The sequence below is a fragment of the Calidris pugnax genome, unplaced genomic scaffold, assembly GCF_001431845.1.
Source record: "Calidris pugnax isolate Ruff unplaced genomic scaffold, ASM143184v1 scaffold103, whole genome shotgun sequence".
In the NCBI taxonomy this organism is placed as follows: Eukaryota; Metazoa; Chordata; class Aves; order Charadriiformes; family Scolopacidae; genus Calidris; species Calidris pugnax.
This window is the reverse complement of record NW_015090990.1, coordinates 19,626,773-19,645,556: the sequence shown is the minus strand read 5'-3', so window position 1 is coordinate 19,645,556 and position 18,784 is coordinate 19,626,773. Positions and strand designations below refer to the sequence as shown.

Here is an 18,784-nt window from a genome sequence, read left to right as displayed (position 1 = left end):
TCCGCCGCCGGCTCGGGGCGGGAGGCGTCGGGGCTGCCGCGGGACAGCGGGCAGCGCCCTTCGGCGGCAGAGGTACGGCTCTCCCCCCGCCGGCAGAGGTACGGCTCTCCCTCCCCCGGCATCCTCCCTGCCCGCACGGCCGCCCCCCCGGACCCCTTTGTTGTGCGGGACCAGGGGCTGCGGGTGGCGGGGGCTCCGGCACGGACAGCCCGGCGGGACGGGACCCGACCCGCCGCAAGGATGGGGTCGGGGTCGGGTGCTGCAGAGTTGGGGCAGGGGGGAGGTTGACCCCGGGTCCTTTGCGAGGAGGGGGCGGCGGTGCCTCCCGGGCGTCCTTCCCCGGGACAAAACTGCGGCTTTGGGAAGATTTACGGGGGTTGTGGCTTTCGTTAGCATCTGGTGGATAGTTGTGGGCTTTAGGCAGCTTAAATTTAGGCATGAACGCTGGTGTGCACGCACGCGGAGATGGACCGGATCTTACCCTTTAACATAAGAATCTGTGCGTGTGCTTTTTCTGGAAAGAGACCGTGGCATCTGTTTTTTCTTGTCTGAAATAATTACCCTGTGTGCATAGCTTCGCTTAATTCAAAAGAGCGGGCTCGGGTGTGCGGAGAGGGGAGGACCGTGGGAAGAGCGTCGGTAACTTGGAGCAGGATGATGAATTCTGCCGTCGGGTAACTTTTGGGGAAGAGACTCGAGGAAGGACTTTCCAGGGCTGGGTCATTGTCCCAAAGAGCTTGCTGGAGGGGAGGGCTTGCTGTAGCCTCCCCAGCTAAGACCGACTGTCTGCTGCTCCGGAGGCCGTGGCAGTGGGGATTCTGTGTAGGACATCTGCTGCCGCTGTGTTTTGGGAAGGGCATCTCTTTGTTCCTCGCAGTGGCCAGATTCCCTCCCCGTGCAAAACAATGGCCACCCTAGCAGGGACTGCAGGGAATAGGGCTGGTGGCACAGTCATGAAGTGCATAGGTGCTTGTCTTGCCTGCATAACGTGCTTGTTAGGTCCATATGCGTTTATGCTGGTTGCTTTTTCCAGTAATTTAAACCTTTGCAATTTCAGATGATGTGATTAAGTCAATTGCTATGTATTTAATCAGGACCACTGTCTTAAAGGACAAACATAACAGTAATGAAATAAGAGCTAACTACTTTTGAAATGTACGTTGGGGAAGCTATTTGAAAATAGATCCAGATTAGAAATTAACACTGGAAAATGTAAAGTTCAGGTAAAATGGCTGACTCTGCAATTTTTGTGTAGAATCATGAGTTTTCCATATCCGGCTGTCCTATTGTTAATTGTGAATTAAGGCTGGCAACAAGCTGCCCGTGCTTCCCTGGATGAATCATCACTTTGTCAAGCCCTGTGTCAAAAACAAGGCTTTCCCCAAAAGCGTGCAGTGTTAGGGCACAGAAATAGTCTGACCCATCTGTTAAAGTAGAGTTCAGTGCTTGGCCGCTTTTAAGCATATTAAAGGTAACGACATTCTTCTCTTCATGTGTTTTTATTTCCAGTTGTCCTAGGCCTGAGCTTAAGAAAGTCTTTAATTTAGTGCTTAATGCAATATGCTGCCTCTGGCTTGATTTTGTGTGAAGGTATAATGGCTGTAGCAATCCCGTTATTCCCAGGGTAACATACAGTAGTCACCACTCATGTCAGTGTTTACCATCATGTAGGAATTACTGGAGTATTAGGTTACCACAAGTTCCCCTTTGTCCTTAGAAAAAAAAAAAAAGATTTTTCTGAAAACACCTATGTGATGTTTGGTGGCATATTTGATGGACATCTTAAAAGCTTCTGGCTCCATATGAGTACCACAAACAGATTGAGCGCTCCACAGGGCGAAGGTGAAAGAACTCAAAGTTGCCTTTTTTTCTTTCCTTTTTTTTTTTTTTTTTTTTTCAACAGATTAATTTTTCATGACCACTGGTTACACAGCTATTACATTTTTAAAAACTAATTATTCATCTACAAAAGAAACAACAATTTTGCTTGAACGTCATTACTATAAAGTGGAATGTTGTGCTTGCTGGCACAGAAAAAAAAAAAGGCATGACAGGCTTGGATACAAATTTGAACATCTTCCTTAAAAACCAAAATTTCCTTTTTTTTTTTTTTTTTTTTTTTTTTTTTTTGGTAAGAGACCTTGTTAAATCACATTGTGAGGAAATGATGCCAGGGGGTGGTAATTTAATTTAGCTATGTGTGTTAGCCCTTTCAAATGTTGTGCAAGACTTCATGTCATTCCCTTCAGAAGGGCAAACGTACATTGCAAGCCTACTAGTGCTTCTCGGGGAAGGGAAAATAAAAGTCTGGCAAATCAGAGGAGGAAGTGGGAGAGAGAAATTGGAAACATAAGCAAAGCCATTAATTTTCCCACTGTGTACTCTTAAGAAACTGCTGGCAATATACTGAAGATACTCTGCCTCATGGAAGTGTCATGGACTTTCTTCACATGATCCTCTGAGATCATCTGGTTTCTCTGAGCTCTGTGGGAACAGAAATTCCTCATGTTGGAGTCTGATCTCATCTTCCTTCGGCACCAGTAATAGCAGTGGCTTGGGAATCGGAGAGGAAGGTGAAGAAAGCGCAAGTGGGATGGTTTGGAGAACAGCTTAGTGCTCGTGTAGGCCAATCTGGACACTCTGCGTTTCCTCCTTTTGCTTGCCCTAATGTGGTCAGAGCTGGAACAAATGCTAACATACCCACCAAAGTTAAGTGCTCTGTTGGTGTGCTAAGCTTTTTTTAGTGCAGCTCACGTGTCAGACCATTCTGTAAATCGTACCTTATATTTCATCCATCCTTTTTGTTGTTTTTTGTTTGATGAGGAATAAACTGAAATGGAAAACAGTGACTTGAGCGATTGTATGCGTCAAGTTTAGGGAATTTCCTGGGTGTGATGAAAGGCAAAAAATGAAGGCTTTTTTTTCTCCCTATTAGCTATGTGCTTAGTCTGTTAAATTCTCAGAGCCTCTTTACTTTGAAATGATAGGTAACTAAGTAGCTTCTTGTGTTTGTTGGGGGACTACTGGCAAAAGATTTAGGAAGGCTGCAAGTAGTCTATGACCAGCCCTTGAGTCTGTAACCTGATCCACAGCTTTTTCTCTTCAACTGGGAAAGGAAGTAACAGCTCCTATTACACCCTTATGTAACCTCTCCATTCATATCCTCCAAAAAGAAGGAAACCAGAGCTTGATTTCTGATGTATAAACTAACATCAAGGCATGCTTTGTCATAAAGAAGCAGTAAAGAATAACATTATTTTGTTTTGCAGTTCCTAGAATGAAAAAAAAAAAAGAAAGAAAGTAAAAGTAAAGATTTTTCTTTTGTGCTGATGGAAAGGGTTGCAACTCTGTATCATATGCTGTGAAAGAGCTATTAAAGAGAATACTGGAACTGCAACAAGGGTCTTTTTGTCAGTCTTTACTGGTGGGTTTGAGCATTAGTCTCAAAACATTCACCCTTTACAGTTGTGCTCTGCTTTGCTTGTAGATTATGAAAGCTTTGCTCTTTTGGGTTCTATGACTCCAGATTTTAGTGTCTGAACCGAGTGTGGAGACCAGGATCTCCTCTTTTTTTGATGTTGGACTTATGCCCTGTCTTGGGGGAGAGTGATGGGGAAAGAGAAAGGTGAGGTTCTCAAAACCTTTCCATGTGCTTTCACATATGAAAAACATATGAAAGAAGTATAGTAGGTGTTTCACCCTTTGGATAGAAGTCCCTCTGCTCACTGAGCAAATGAAGGAATCCTTCTGTAACTCTCGCTGGGCTTCCCAGCTTCCATACCTCAGTAGGGACATTAGCTCTTTTCCACACTTCCTCATCATTTTTGCCTTTGGTCTATTGCCAAGCTGTTTTTTCTCTAGCCAAGTGGCCTCTACTTCTTTACTGACCTCTGCTGTCTGTCCTCCATCCTCCTGAAGCCCCTGGCCTATCATGCTAGTTGCAATTGTATGTTGTATCTGGGAGGTGGGTAACTGTGAAATGTGTGATTTGATCCTCAGGGACCAGCCTGGTCTGTGACAGGCTCTTCTTTCAGTAGAGCTGGGATGTGCTTTTGTGGTACACATGGCCATTTTCAGTGACTCCTGCCATTTTTGATCCTTTGCTCAGTGTTTGAAGAAACTTCCAAAACCAAGCAGTTTATCTCACCTTTTGCTTACCTTTGTTTAAGTAACTGTAGAGTCTTTGGAGTTGCCTGCAGACTCAAGGTTTTAGATTAATGTATTATCTAGCCACAGGGATAGAACCATCCAAATTGTCTTCTTCCTTGTGAAGAGCTAGGGGCATAGCTTTTGGAGAAAACTATGCAAACTCTTAATCTTTTTTTCTTCCAACCCCTAGTTACTGGGAAATTTCCCATATGGTATCAGCAAGTAAAATTGTGTCCATTTCTTGATGTAATTCCACTAGCAAAGTCACTGTGGGGATGAAAGTGTTTCAAGATGAGAGACTGAAGTTTAAAAATAGGGCTTTAGAGGTGAAGAAGGCTTATGAAGTCCCCTTCTCAGATGTAAACTGGTTGGGGAATCATTCTGTGGAGGCAGTATAGCAGGAGCAATGGACCCCAGAGGAAAGAGCGGCATCCTTTCTTTTCAGTGGAAAATACATGCATATGCCTGTGCACACACACACTAACGCTTGAGCCTTTGGGATGAAAGAGGTGGCCTCTAGCCTAAGCAGCCAGACTTAACATTTAAGCAAACAAGCTGAAGGCCCAAGATAAGGAATCCAAATATCCAGGGTCCCAAAGAGTGAGGATGAGAAACATTTACCATCACAAAGATTTTCTCCTTTGCAGGGGTGGGGAGTGGGTGTATCTTGGGCTTTAGGTAATTGCTTTGTCCCTGACTTGGTGCAGTGCTGCTTCTGCATTGCTTTGATGTGGGTGTACTAATTATGTTCATAAACTTTGCCTTGTTCTCCCTCTCTTGTGGAGGCAGCAGTCCCTACAAGGTTCTTATATTAGCAGAAATTCTTATGCTGTTGGGCAAGAGGATCGTGAAAAACAAAGTTAGCAGGAAGAAAGATAAAGTGTATAGGAAGGAGAGAAAGAGGACATAATTATGAGGAATGGGTGCTGAGTAACAGAAGGATTGGTGGGTACTGTACAGAATTGCTTGCTGTAGATTTCTTTATTTTCTAAATACAGGCAACAACATTTTCCCCTACTGTCAGCAGAAAGCAGTTTTAAAAAGTTTGCAACCACAGCCTGGTCAGCATTGGTACAAGTTTCCTGGGCCCACAAATATGCTCTTTATGTGAGCTCTCTTGCTTTTCTCTCTGCTCTTTTCTCTGTAATTTTCCATGGTGTTCATAGTTTGTGTGCTCCAAAGTGCTACTGGGGGTACTTTGAATTAGAAATAAGAATAATTTAAACTGCTGGACTTCCTATGGTGGAAATAAAAACAGGTACAGAGCAGTCACAGCCTGAAATGTTTCTACTCTTTTATATGCATTTTCTTTATGGAGTCTCTTCTTCCTTGTGTCTTCACAAGCACACTGGTGTTTGAATATCTTTGTTATGGCTTAACCTTAAGGTAACCATTTCTCATGCACAGTAGAGCATATGTTATGTCCTGATACTGTGCTGTAACTTTTGCACTGACCTTTGAAAAACCTGCACCTCAGAAATGAAACAAGGAAACTACTCAGTGTTGAATTCTGTGTCTTGGGAAAGCATGAGCAAAGGAAATTGCACCTACTCTCTGTATTTTAACACCTTTGTGTTAAAACAATTTGTAGGAGAGTTAATGGTGTCTGTTGAGACCAGAGAGGTATCCTTAAAGTCCTTATTGCATAAGGACTCTTTGTATGGCACTTTAATGAGTGAGTTCTGCTTTTAGGAGAGCTGTTGAAGGGAGTGAAGTTGGTATTAATCCTCTCCATTGTTCCTCTGTGGAAGCAAATGAGCAGCTTAACAGAGACGCTGGTGACGCTGGCTGAGAGATGAAGAGGTGCCATTTTTTCTGAGACTCCAGGGACCAGTTAACCATTTGCCAAGTAGCTTTGCTAGAGCTTCTTGTTTGAGGGCAGAGAGAAAAGCTTATTCTAGCGGGGTTTACGCTCAGATGTGGAAGGTGGAATACCTGGGATGTCTAAGTTGCGGCAGGAATACCAGCTGCTCTCCCTTCTCATCAAGAGAGGCTTGGAGAGAGGTCAGAAGGAAGATGGTTGGAGTTGAGAGGCAGATCACTTTTGGGAGTAGTTAAACCTACAAGCTAAACCTTATAGCTAAACCAGTAACCCATTGGTTACTAAGTACCTGCAGGCCCTTCCTAGTTTTTGCCGATGAGATTATGTCTGTGTCTGATGGAGCAGTCCAGTTTAGTCGTGCAGGGTGAGCTAGGGAAGTGCTGATTCCAAGTGAAACTTTTGAGAAGGAAAAAGAGGAGTGAAGAGGGTGAAAACGAATCCCTTTCTCTTGGATGGAATATCCCTGTTTGTGGAGAGGAAATATTGCTGCCACAACATACTAGGAATCCTCTGTACAGCCTTGGTTAATCCTGCTGGACAAAGATGGGCTCAAATAGGAGTGGGAGCAGAAAAGGGCTACTGGGACAGTCAGGGGGATGGACAGACTGCTGAGAGGAAAATGAGAAATCCTGGTGAGGCTTTATTCAGAATGAGGAGCGTGAGAAGATTCTCTCTCAATATTTTCCTGGGGGGAGGAGAAAACAAATTTAAATTTAAAATTAAAACAAAAAAAGCCTCACCCTACTGCGTTAGCCCAAGCAAGATGTAGATATTAGGTGACCATGAATAAATTTAGGCTAGACATTAGGCTCAATGTAGGAACAGTCATTAGAAGGCTGAAAAATTGCACTCTGGAGGAGTGCAGTATAGTAGTCATGACTGCATGACGCAGAGGTTTTGGCACTGGTCTTGGACATGCAGAACAGATATAGCTACTATTATCATTGTTCAGTTCACAGACTGTCAGGCTGCAGGAGTTAAAAGGGCTCTGGAGATTACCTTCAGTGATCAAAGAGTGCAATGCTGTGTTAAAGTTCACTCTGGGAGAAACCCTGGAAAATCTTTTGGCAAACAAGGGTGGAGCTGGAGCTTCTCGTACCTGGTAGCAAATTTCTGGTACAGGGGAAGTTTGCATGTATCCTACGTAAGTAGATCTTTTCTGCTTCCCTAAACTGCCAGATGATAGTTCTTGCTGAAACAAAGTGAGGCAAAACTCAGTACCTGTGGGTGTCTGTGAGATCAGCTGTTTTCCTTCAGCTGGAGGAAGGTGCTTTCTATTGATATTTTAGGAAGGTGTCCCTCTCTAAATCTGCAAAGCATTTCTTTTGGAAATGCCTTTATCATGCTGGATGTCAGTAAGAACACTGTCGGCTTCTGACTTCACCGACATCTGGACAAGAGTGGTTACTGTGTGTTGAAATGCAGCTTCTTGAACTTCTCCCATTGTCTGAGAGATACTTAGGAACAGATGGAGATACCTTGATTTAAAAGTGGATGACTTTTATCCTGTGATTTCAAGTGTCCTATTGTTGAGAATGAAAATGACAAAAATGTGGATATAATTCAACACTTAAGACAAACAAACATGTCTAACTACACTTGATTTATCCAAGCCTTCTCTGCCCTTAAATAGATACATTTTTAGCTTGGGTTTGTGCAAATGTTTCTTCCTTTTCCTGCAACACTTGTATCCAATTTCTTTTTTTTTAATTTTCTCCCCCCTGCTTTTCATTAAAAATAGCAGTGTTTTGCTGAAGAGAAACTGATGTGCAGAACAGACTGCGATGGCAAATTGTAGGGTGAAACCTTGCGCTGTTCTGTTACCTTGGCAGCTGGTCCTGGGAGAAATGGGACTAATCGAGTCTGACTTCCCGCAGGTTTTTCTCTCGTGACGGATTGACTTGCAAAGAAGCAATAATTTCCATTTGAAGCTTTTCTGCAGCTAGGGAATTTTGCGAGGCCGTTCTTTCGCAGCGGTTCTGTGGTACTTAATAAGGTGTTTGTTCTCCTTGCAGCTTATGTCTCTGATGGGAACCCTATGCTCAGATCTCCTCTCCTGCCTGCTTTTACAAATGTGTGGAAAAATAGCTATTCGGTTGTCTTTTACTCCCCTGTCCTTTGAATGAAATTCAACTTTAGGCATGTATGAGAGACTGGATACACAGACCAAGACATGTACAGCTAGCATGATTTGTCTTGTTTTTATAAAATACCAGGCTAAAAACATTCCAAGTATTATTTACAAATATTACAAGGAGCACATCAGGTCAGGTTTCTAGGAGGGGAAAACTGCAACAGGCAGGAATAAGATCTCTGGGGTGGTGTTCAGGTGACTTATTTTCCTTCTGTTTTAAATGGAAAAGGAAAATGAATGGTGTGGAAATACATAGTGCTTTCGGCCATGCAAATTTTAGCTTTACCCAGACTTTTACTGTTTGGACAAGGACATGGGTGCCTGGAAACTTGGACCTTGCTCTGTGGGTAGCTCTGTGAGTGCAACAGTGTCTCCCAGCTGCTCTAGGAATTACGGGTACACTCCGTTACTGTGGGTGGTTTGGCAGTGGGTAGGTAGGGGCACCAAAACCTCTCCTGGGGTCTGGATTTCCTGAAGCTTAGCATTGTGTTTGTCCGTGTCTGGTTTTAAGTGGTTCAGTAACTGCTGTGATGACTTTCTGTGGCTGCTTTTCCTTCTGCTGTTGGCAGCTGAGTGAAGCTGTGGCGTTACCTGTTATTTCATATTCTGCATATCTTCAAGGCTTATCACCAGCTGCTTAACAGGCAACGCACCCAAGCATTTGAGGAGAAGATTAGCTTGTACTCTGGTATTTTAACCCTGTGCTATTAAGACATCTCTTAGTACCCACCTTACTGACATGCTATAAATTGGCCTTTACTCCAGTTGTCCCACCGTGAGATTTCTTTTGCCTGTGTTGGGGTTGTGTGGTTCATGTGCTGACTGGAGGAAAGCAAGGCTTGCTCTGCCTGTGCACTTGTGTGCAAGGGAAAGTAAAAACCCTATTATAATAAAAGTATAAATGAAATAACTAGATTACAGTTGATTGCTGGATTGCTCCCAAAAGAGTGCAACCTCAGTTGAAAGAAATGTTTTGACTTTGTGAGGGCTGGTTGTTTTTAAGTAGTGTTTTGTGAGGATCTGCTACCAGAGGATCTTTTGAACACAAGTTCTGGTGCGGTAGCAAGCTTCTGGTGTGTCAGATACAACAAAGAAAGAAGATCCCCAAACCAAATAAGTCCTACCTTGGTTTTCATGCCCCTGTTCTGCAACAGCTATGCAAACATAACCTTTGAATTGGGCAAAATCCCTGAAACTGGCAGAAAACTTTAGGCGGCAGCTTGAAAGATGGAGGTAATCAGTTTAAAAGGGCACCCCGTACTTAGTGGAGTTCAGATATACACTGTCAATCTGAAATCCAGTCTTTGGTTTAGGGGAAGAAGGCAGGACCTTTGCCAACTTTTGGTTTTGCAGTCACATTTTGCTCCTTATTTTGAAAAAGATTCAAGAGAATTTTAGCAAGGTATGTGCCAAAAAGAGATCCCCTTTATTCCTGAGTATTTAATCCCTTTCTGTAGATGTGGACCTGGAATGATTATAAAACTCTGTGGTTAGACAATGACTAAGAAAAGCCTAAACGTAAGAAACCATCGTGGATCCTGTTTCTGCTGAAGTCAGTGGGAATTTAACCAGAATTTTGGACTGCAAACAGCCTTGTTAGTGAAGAACTATTTCCAAATGCATTATGTATTGGAAGTACCCAAGGTGTACTCCCTGTCAAGCAGAACTAATTAAAAAAAAAAAAAATCAGGCTCTGGAATAACCTTTTATGGAAAAGGCTACTCCACACCCATAGTCTTTGAAACCTGTCAATATAATTCAAAATGCATAGGAACGTTTGCAGGATAAAAATGGAGCACTAAATATTTTTATTATTTTAAGACTATATTTTAGCAGGTGCTAACGAAGGCTGCCTTAGCAATTTAGGAAGACCAAATGTTTTTCCCAAAACCTAGCGTGACTGTATGATCGACCCAGATGAGTTGAAGCGAGGCTGCAAGTTGACTTAGGAAATAGATCAACCCCTGAGTGCAATTACTGGTGGCAGTTATCGTGTTGTGGTTGCAAAATAATTATTAGAAGTAATTTGAAAACCTGCACTGCTGGGAGTATAAAGTAAGCATAGTAGAATAGATATACCCCACGGTCTCTTACAGCAGGTAATATCCATGCTAATGTCATTCAAACTAGTATGCAAAAGTAACAGAAAGTAGCCTTAGAGAAATGCAAACACAGCCCCTCGCTCCTTCCCCCAGGTGCATTAATTAGTCTTTTATTGGGGAAAAGAAGGAGGGCAAAGTTGTAACTTCTCCATACGTGGCTCAGGTTATTTCGGTTTTGTGGCGATGTAAAAATAAATAAAAAACCACCCAAAATACCTAACTAAAAAAACCCCAACCGAACAATTTCTCCCACAACAAATGCTAAAGACCTCCAGCAGCAACAACCGAATGTCTCCCCTCTGCATTTATAAGGGACCTGAGTCCTGTTAATGAAGAAAGTTTCAGCCACTGTTGATGTCAGTAGAAGATGATGTCCCAGCCAACATTTTTTACATGTCCCAATGAAGTCCAGTTATTACACTGTCAGTTTTTCTACACTGCAGTTTAGTCTCTGAGGTTAAACTACGAAAAGATGATATTGCTTCATGTGGCTGCAGCTCTTTGCTCAGCAGTACTTTAAGTGTCCTGTTTCTTTCTTGAGAATTGCCCAACCTTTAGCTAAATGCATGGTGTTTGGTATCAGGAGCCAGCGGAGCGGAGCGTTCATTCCTCCTATGGAATTCTGCTCGGCAAATCTTCTGTCATCTAAATTGCAGTCACTAGCATACAACTCTGTCGTAATCTGATGTTGCTAAAGAGCCATTCCCATTTAGCTGATGCTGAACGCAAACATTCTTGCAGTCCTAATACAAATAAACCCCGTATTGCTGTATTTTACTTTTGTAATCTACCTGAGCTGTTTGTTGTTGACTACTCAAGGAATCTGGTATGCGTGCATAATGTTCAATGCCTACAGAAAATAAAGAGAAGTTGCACAAGGGTTTCAAGTACTAGCTCTTGCTTGATAGGTAAGATGTGATGTGAGAACCCGAAACATTAGCTGACTCAAAAGCCCCAGACTATAAACTTTTTCAGTTTGGACAACACTGATTTGTTCAGTAGGACTGTGGGAGGAAAAGGAATTCAGAAGATATTCAGACATTGGCCAAACTAAAGGAAAGATGGAGAGTCAGAGGAAGCATTTTAGTTCTTTAAGAATGCTTTTACGGCTGTTGCGATACCTGTTAACATTCCTGCCTGCAGTCCATGTGTCAGGTTTCTCAAGTCCATTTTCCTGCAGGAAGAAATTGTGGGCTGCAACATTGCAGTATTTTCTGCATGCCCTTTTCTTCAGAGCATTGATGGTGACAGAGCAACACCCATGAGCAATCACAGCTGGGCAGGAGGGTGCAGGTGTTCTCAGCAGACAGTGGCCAGGAGCAGATAGGAAATGCTGGGTGCACTGCTCCCCCGTAGCATCCAGAGACTAAAAGAGTTAGAGGGTCTGGAGGGAAAACAAATATTTTCTTTGGATTACATAAGGACTTTTTTCATACATGCTGATGTTGGGAAATCTGGCTTTGAGTGAAAAGGGCACTGTAATAGTTCAGCTGCAGGGTCTGCCTCAGTTTACCTGTGAACCAGCACCAGGTGTTTCCAATGAATTTATGCCTTCTGGGCATCAGTCAGAGGTCCGTGATACGTAGGGTTTGTTGGGCAGCAGAACAGGGTGCATTTGCCTCTTGCCAAATTGGTGCTTGTCATGAGTAGTACAAGATGGCTGTAGTTCCTTCTGTTGTTGTTTTATTCAGGTAGTGACACTGCTTTTTGCAGCAGCGGCCTGTCAGTGTCCCTGCTCTGCGTGGGTTGATTGCTCCCTGACAGAGAAAAAAGGGAACGAGTGGGCAAGCATGATTACAGCCTGATGGGGGCTCAGGATCACACCTGGAACACAAGATCAGTTTGAACTCTGATCCTGAATTACTGGTGTTGCAGCTTGTCCCCGTTAACTCTTATAAAAGAAAAAGGTGGTTATTTTCTACATGAGTTGGTAGTGAAACCAAAAGCTTTTTTTTTTTCTTTCTCTCTTCTTAATAGTCAGAGCTTGAAGCATGTATGAGTACATCTGTTGTGTCAATTTTGATGGTAGGGAAATTGCCCTTTGGCTACAATGCCACAAAAGAAGAAAAACAAGCCACCTCTGCAGCCGGTGATAATTCCAGTGCGGCAAACATGTGCTAATGAATGCACATCTGTAGGAAGCTGCTGACAAGTGTTGCTGTTTTGCTGTATGAACATGATGTGGAAAACCTTGGACAATTCCATAACACGGTGTATGCCAATAATGGGGTATTACTTCATTTCCTCCTTTGAGAATGTGTGAGCTTAATTGTACAAGGCTTTTGGGTTTTTGCTTATTCTCTGTATCATCTTCTATTTATAGTTTTCATTAACTCTTGTTTCAGATTGGCTGATGATAAGACTGCGGTGACTGCAGAATAGTGTAATTTCTAATTTGCTGTCCTTGCAGCCAAGAGGGACAAAAAGATTTTAGATTCACCTGGCCTAGCTGGATGGCAATCCCAGGCATTGCAAATAGTAGATACAACAGTCTGTGTTTTAAAAGGCTACATGTAATGTGGGAATGTGTGGATAAAAGCATTTTACAGACGTGGTATGCCCAACATTTCTCCCCCTGAGCATGTTGTCCAACATAAAAGAGATTGGGCTGTGAAGGATTACTGAGTATTCTTTTTTGACTTTTCTGAGAATGGAAACACATTGAAAGTGTTCTCATTCCGTTATGACTCCTATCTAAGGCCTAGATAGGAGACCAAAATGAGGAATAACAGATTTGGAAATGACTAGAGGAAAGGGAGATGTTCTGAAATGCCGCCGATGTTTGCTTTAAGGATAAGAAAGGTAAATTTGGGAGAAGGCTCACATGGTAAGTGGGTGTGAGAGAGATCAGGAAATGTTTGGAAAAGAATCTGATTTGCTGACTGCAAGTGTTAGAAGAATTTTGGGGGTTTTTGCTGAGCTAATTTGTTGCTGTATTAAAATTTTAATAATTTGCAACTTTAATCTTTACACAATACTGTCATTTTTCTTAATGTCGGAGAATCGTATGTTAGAGTTGCAAAAGCAATGTATTAGGTAAATCGAGGGAGTACCACTTACATTTTTATGTTACTTTTCATTGAGTTTCCAGTTTGAAATAGAGCCTAACTTCAGTACCTCCGTACATCATCTTCCCATCAGCAATCTTCGTCCGAAAATTAGTAGAAGTGTCCTTGTTTTACGGGATACAACCCAGTTTGGTTCTTTCCTTTAACCTAATTTCCTGTTTTCTGGTGCTCTCTCACCAGCACAGCTGTGGTTTCAATCATTACTGGTCTCTCAGGCACTGGGAGAGTGTTTTGGTCTTGTCCCTCTCATAAGTCTGGTTCTTGAGAACTGTTCATCTTTTTAAAGGTGCATGACTACGTATATAAGTAGAAGCTGTTTACTTTTACATACTGTTCTCCAAATTGTGGTGAGCATGCTGTCATCAGCACTGGTTGGAAAAGATTTCCAGCTGCAAGGCATCTTTGAATATATGGTAAATACAAATACGTGGACATGGATTTGGATTGAGTTTCTGAGCTTAGTGATACATTGCTAAAAATCTTGACTGAAGTTTAGCCTTGCAACGTAGCAAGGTTTGATTATTTTTTATTATTTTTTGTCTGTGTAGTGTGCTGATTTTTGAGTGTTTTTTTAAAGCTACTTTTATAGTTAATATTTTTTATTTCGAAAGTGCTGTATTTATTGATCTTTTATTAAATTCTTCTAGTAGATTAAATTCCATTATTGGTGAAATTAAGTTCAATATTAATTTATATTAAATTATTGTGGGGAAAAAGCAAGCTGAGACTTAACCTTTGACCATAACATCAAACTTTTCAAATATATTGATAAATATCTGTATACAACTTTCTGATCCACCTTATGGTGTCTTTGTGCAGCTCTTCTGCAAAATGTGCCTCTGAGTTTGAGAATACATGAATGTTCTTGATGGGTTTGACTACTCTTGGTCTTGAAATTCCTGAGCAGTGATGTATGAAATGTGGTAGGAGGTATGTAATTTTGCAATGGTAGATGAGGTATACTACTTAGAACTTAAATTTTAGGTTAAAATTGCACAAATTAGGATTTTTATGTTGGCTTTTTATTTTTCTTTTTTTTGGCTACAAACTCAACATTTAATAAGTTCCATACTTGAGAAGGACTTTTATTTTTCAGCCTTCAAAAACTATTTGAGCATTAGCTGATGTATGGGAAGTAATTAGGTCATTGAAACAAGACTGGTAGTTTAAAGAATTTGTCTTAATGGGATGCAGAAGTTGAAGTGATACCTCTGAAAAGATTCTGTGAATGTTTAAAATTTTTTTGGTGATTCAGAGAGGTGAACTTTGAAGAATAAAAGTATCTTTCTCTAGAAAAATATTTGTCCAGTGGTTTTGTTTAAAATAAATGCTCTTTGTTTGTTTAGCAGAGTTGACTCAGCTTTTGTTGGTTACCATAGTTCATCACTGGTTTTGCATTTCCATGTGAATTTCTAGTAATTCCCAGGATTGATTCAGGTTTTGGGGATCTTGTTGTATTACTTCCGTTCTTGCCTGTGGAGCTGTGCTTCTCTTCGTTGAATTTGGAAAAACATCAAACATGACTTATGTCTTGATCTAATATCCCTCAAATGTCACTCATGGCTCAAAAATCAAACAGCATGTAGTAACGCAGTGGCTATGGACAGAAGCAAGGGATAAAAGGCTTCGCTTGTTTTAAATTAGTTATCTGATGGATAGCTACTATGACAAGTTAACGGTGATTGTATAAGCTAATAGCTATTCAAAGACATTTTGAAAATTGAGAAAAAAAATTAAATATGCTGCAGAGATAGGCGGAGCAAGTATAGCTTGATATCATTTCATAGCTGAGAGGTTACAGCTGACCGGTGAAGTTCAACTGTTGTTTTGTGTAGCTGTAGCTGTGCAGTAGTTGACTCCTGGTTTGTGTTGTCAGCAAAGCTGTTCTCTCACTTTTGGTTCCCTGTTTGCCAGCCACCACTGCTAATACCTTCATTTTTCAGTCTTGCAGTCTTGTCGTGAAAGCTGAAAGCAGCAAGTGTGCCCAGAGTTCTTAAGTAGCTCGATTAATCTTCTGTAGTGTTTGGATTGGAAGGATAAAAGGCTGGAAGGATCAAATAGGTGTCGAGTTTTGGCCTGACCTTGACTTTGTTGTCTGAATTACTTTGTTTATCAAACTTGGTGACTTTGATCCTGATCCTCTGTCTAAGCCTGGCTTCTGCCTTTTGCTACTCCAGTTATATGGACGCAGAGTCACCACTTGTCAGCTGGGTTGTTGCTACCCTACAGAAATGCTCTCTTAAACAATAACATTACAAATAAATTCAAATAAGTCTGGTTAGGAAATGAAGTAACTTGGTTGCCTCATGTAACCAAAAGTGGTGCTATAGGGGAATATAGGTGCTCTAGAGTACAGGGTTTATGAATTAAAATAGTGTGGGTTTTGTCTCTGCATGAGTTAGCTAAGTTGTTTTCCATGTAAAGGTTGATGGGGTTGGAGAAATGCAAGTAAGAGTGCAAAAGAAATTCAGATTAGGGTACTGACAAATTTAAACCCTAATTTGATACACTGGAGATGCTGATGAAGCGTTTGATAAAACTTGGGTTTGCGTACACTTGAACACTGCTTTGAAGTCATCCAAAAGATCTGGATGTGGTGCCAACTGGAATTTTCATTCCTGTTTCTTCAAGTTTGGTATTTAATGTATAGTGGACCAGAAGGCATTGTTGACTGCTATAACTTACTTTTTTGGAATTGTTTGCACTACCTGGGTATCTGGAATGACTTTGAGAATGTTTCTTAGAAAAATATTTAAAGCAATGTCATTCAGGTGTGTTTAACTCATATTCCTTACTTAACTTGTATTCCTGGATAATGCTTATGAATAATTAGAATAACTTGGAGCTAACTTTGCTCTTTTTCTTTTTTTTTTTTAATCTTGTTTCTCTCTTTGCAGGCAAAAATGGCCAAAATGGAGGTCAAGACGTCACTTTTAGACAACATGATAGGGGTGGGAGATATGGTTCTTTTAGAGCCACTTAATGAAGATTCGTTCATCAATAATCTGAGAAAGCGCTTTGATCACAATGAAGTATATGTGAGTATATGTTAAGAAATAACATCCTATAAGAAGCTATGTTGTCATTCTTAAAATATGTGTTTATTTATAAGGATACACATAGACTGAATGCCTGAACATAATCTATTCTATTGAGGATGTTTTAAAATTTACTTGTGCTGTAGTCTTTCCTGTACTGCATTGTTTGCATCTGATCTTTTCCATCTGGGATATTTTTCCTTTTTCTTTTTCCCTGTTACACAATGTGGTGGACCTCTGATTTTTATAAAAAAACAGTTCCAGAACTGATGATGACAATAACTTTCATATTCCTGTTGTCAGAGGACATTGCAGTTGTAAATAATTCACTTCCAGCATGTTAGAGCATGTTGATGTGGAAACGGTATATGCTCGTAATATGCTAAGCTAGTTTAAATGTTGCCTACTACCTTTGATTTGCAAATAAAAAGTTATATTTATTAGAATGGCTGACTTTGAAATATTGAGCTTGGATATATGTGGAAGTAATCAGAATCTTCAGGCATATTAATCTGAGTGATGATTAATAGGAGAAATGTTGCGAACTGACGCTTGAAACACAGGCTGAGAATGAAGAGGCAAATTGTGATTCCAGTTAAGCCTTTCATTTCCTGCTTCATCTCTCTTTGTTCCATTTTTGTTAAAATGTGCACAGTATTTTATCTGTTCTAGTACTGAGGCTGCATGAACTTAATGATTTATAGAGACTTTCCAAGACCGCTGGTGAAAGATAAGTCTTCTAAGAGTAAAGCTGAAACATTAAAGCCAAAGTTATAGCTATGATCTGCAAGCAATTGTGTCTGCAGCTTATTACACTCAAATAGATGTGTTCTGTACGTAATTATAACTTAGCCCCGCTCCCCTCCTTTTTTATTTTTAGTGTGACTATGTTTTTCCTTCTTGGTAAGCATTTGAACCTTCATAGTTTCATTGTACATTTTCCTTTCCATCTTCCAATATGGAAAGATCTGTGTTATTTTTGTTTGCTTCTTCTGTCCCTTAGTTATAGTCTGTGCTTTTGTACCTCTGCTATTCATTTTCTGCTGCATCTTTCTTCTGAAGTCGTTTTCCTACTCAACTATGCCTGTTCCCATTTCTGTAGGCATTAGCTAGTTAACATACAGTTGCACCTATCTCCTATTGCATCACCTCCACCCACTTGCTAACTATGGTCACTTTAAATTGTCAGTTCAAACAGAAAAATAGAGGAACACGAGGATTCTCAGTATTCCCTAAAACCGTGTTGGAGAAGAAACCAAAATGATCTGTATTTGTAGAAAGATTTCTTGCACAACGGTCCAAAAAATCTTCCTGATAACTTTGATGGTTACATTTCCAAAAATCTGTGTCTTAAATTTTCCTTGTTCCTTGAAGATGTAGTTTGTTCCTTCTTGATAACCCTTAGACATGAATACAGGCAGGTAGATATCAGACTCCTCTTTGCTGCTTTTTCATCCTGCTTCTGGCAAGTCCACCATATTCAACAGCTGCAGGGACTGCCTCTTGTGGGATTCTGATGTTTTTTCAGTCAGTGGCTTGTATAATTAACCTGTTTCACATCGGTTTTAGGGTTAACTCTATATTCCTAATATCTACATTAAAAATGGATGATACTGAATCATCTCATTCCATTTTAGCTCGAGAAAACATGAAGGAGAATAGAAGGAGAGGGAGCTATTTGCCTAGAGATGGAAGACTTTCAAATACACCCAATCTTTTGGTCATATTTGAAAGTTTTATTTAAAGCATTAAGTATGGATGCCTATTCTGTGAGGGTACCCTAGACTATGCAGTCTTTTAAGAAATGATGTGGGAGTGGATTTGTCAAGATTTTTTCTGATGTAAACTACTATGGATTGCAAAGTATTTGATTGCATCTTTCTACTTAATTTAGACTAGATAGCTTTTTCTTGAAAGAAATCAGTTTGAATGACAAATGGGTAATCTGTTTTATTCTTATCTGCTATTATATGCTAGCTGACAACCATGTTCAAACACACAGTTCTTTGAGACAGTGACAGAGAAGCATGTTATTTCCTGCAGTTTCTGATTTGACAGGACCTGGCACTGAGATGCAATGTAATTAGCTGTATTATTTGGCAGATATAGAGGTGTTACTTTTCTCTAGCAATGTAGGATCCTTTGCCTCGCAGGTGGAAAAGCCTAACACTGAAACGTGCTCTGAGAAGTGTGAATTGCTGCCAAAACCAAAGGAGGCTTTTTTTTTTTTTTTTGGTCCATCCCCCCCAAGTCATTCCCTTGTAGTTTGTTGCACAATCATTTACTCTTTTATGTCTAGGTTTGTTTGATCATGTGATTTATTTATTTTTTTTAAGGTCTTAGAAGTACTATTTGTGAATCCACACTGTGAAGGCAAAATGTTGCAGGTCTTTGCAGGTATTAAAACTTTCACTACATCAGTGGTGGAAAGAACAGATGCCACACGCTGCTACCAAGTATACAAGTTACTT

At 40.8% G+C, this 18,784-nt stretch overlaps 1 protein-coding gene across 12 annotated transcripts in view; it reads left to right on the top strand.

The window, feature by feature from the left end:
- Positions 1 to 18,784, top strand: part of MYO1B (myosin IB) — a 121,477-nt gene that overhangs the window by 10,987 nt on the left and 91,706 nt on the right. For 10 of the 12 annotated variants that reach the window (XM_014954556.1, XM_014954555.1, XM_014954554.1 and 7 more), the window contains one exon: positions 16,173 to 16,313. In XM_014954556.1, the coding sequence (XP_014810042.1) occupies positions 16,173 to 16,313 (141 nt within the window). Of the gene's footprint in view, positions 1 to 6; positions 99 to 16,172; positions 16,314 to 18,784 lie in introns of those variants that run through there. The other 2 variants (XM_014954558.1, XM_014954557.1) reach the window with 2 other exon arrangements.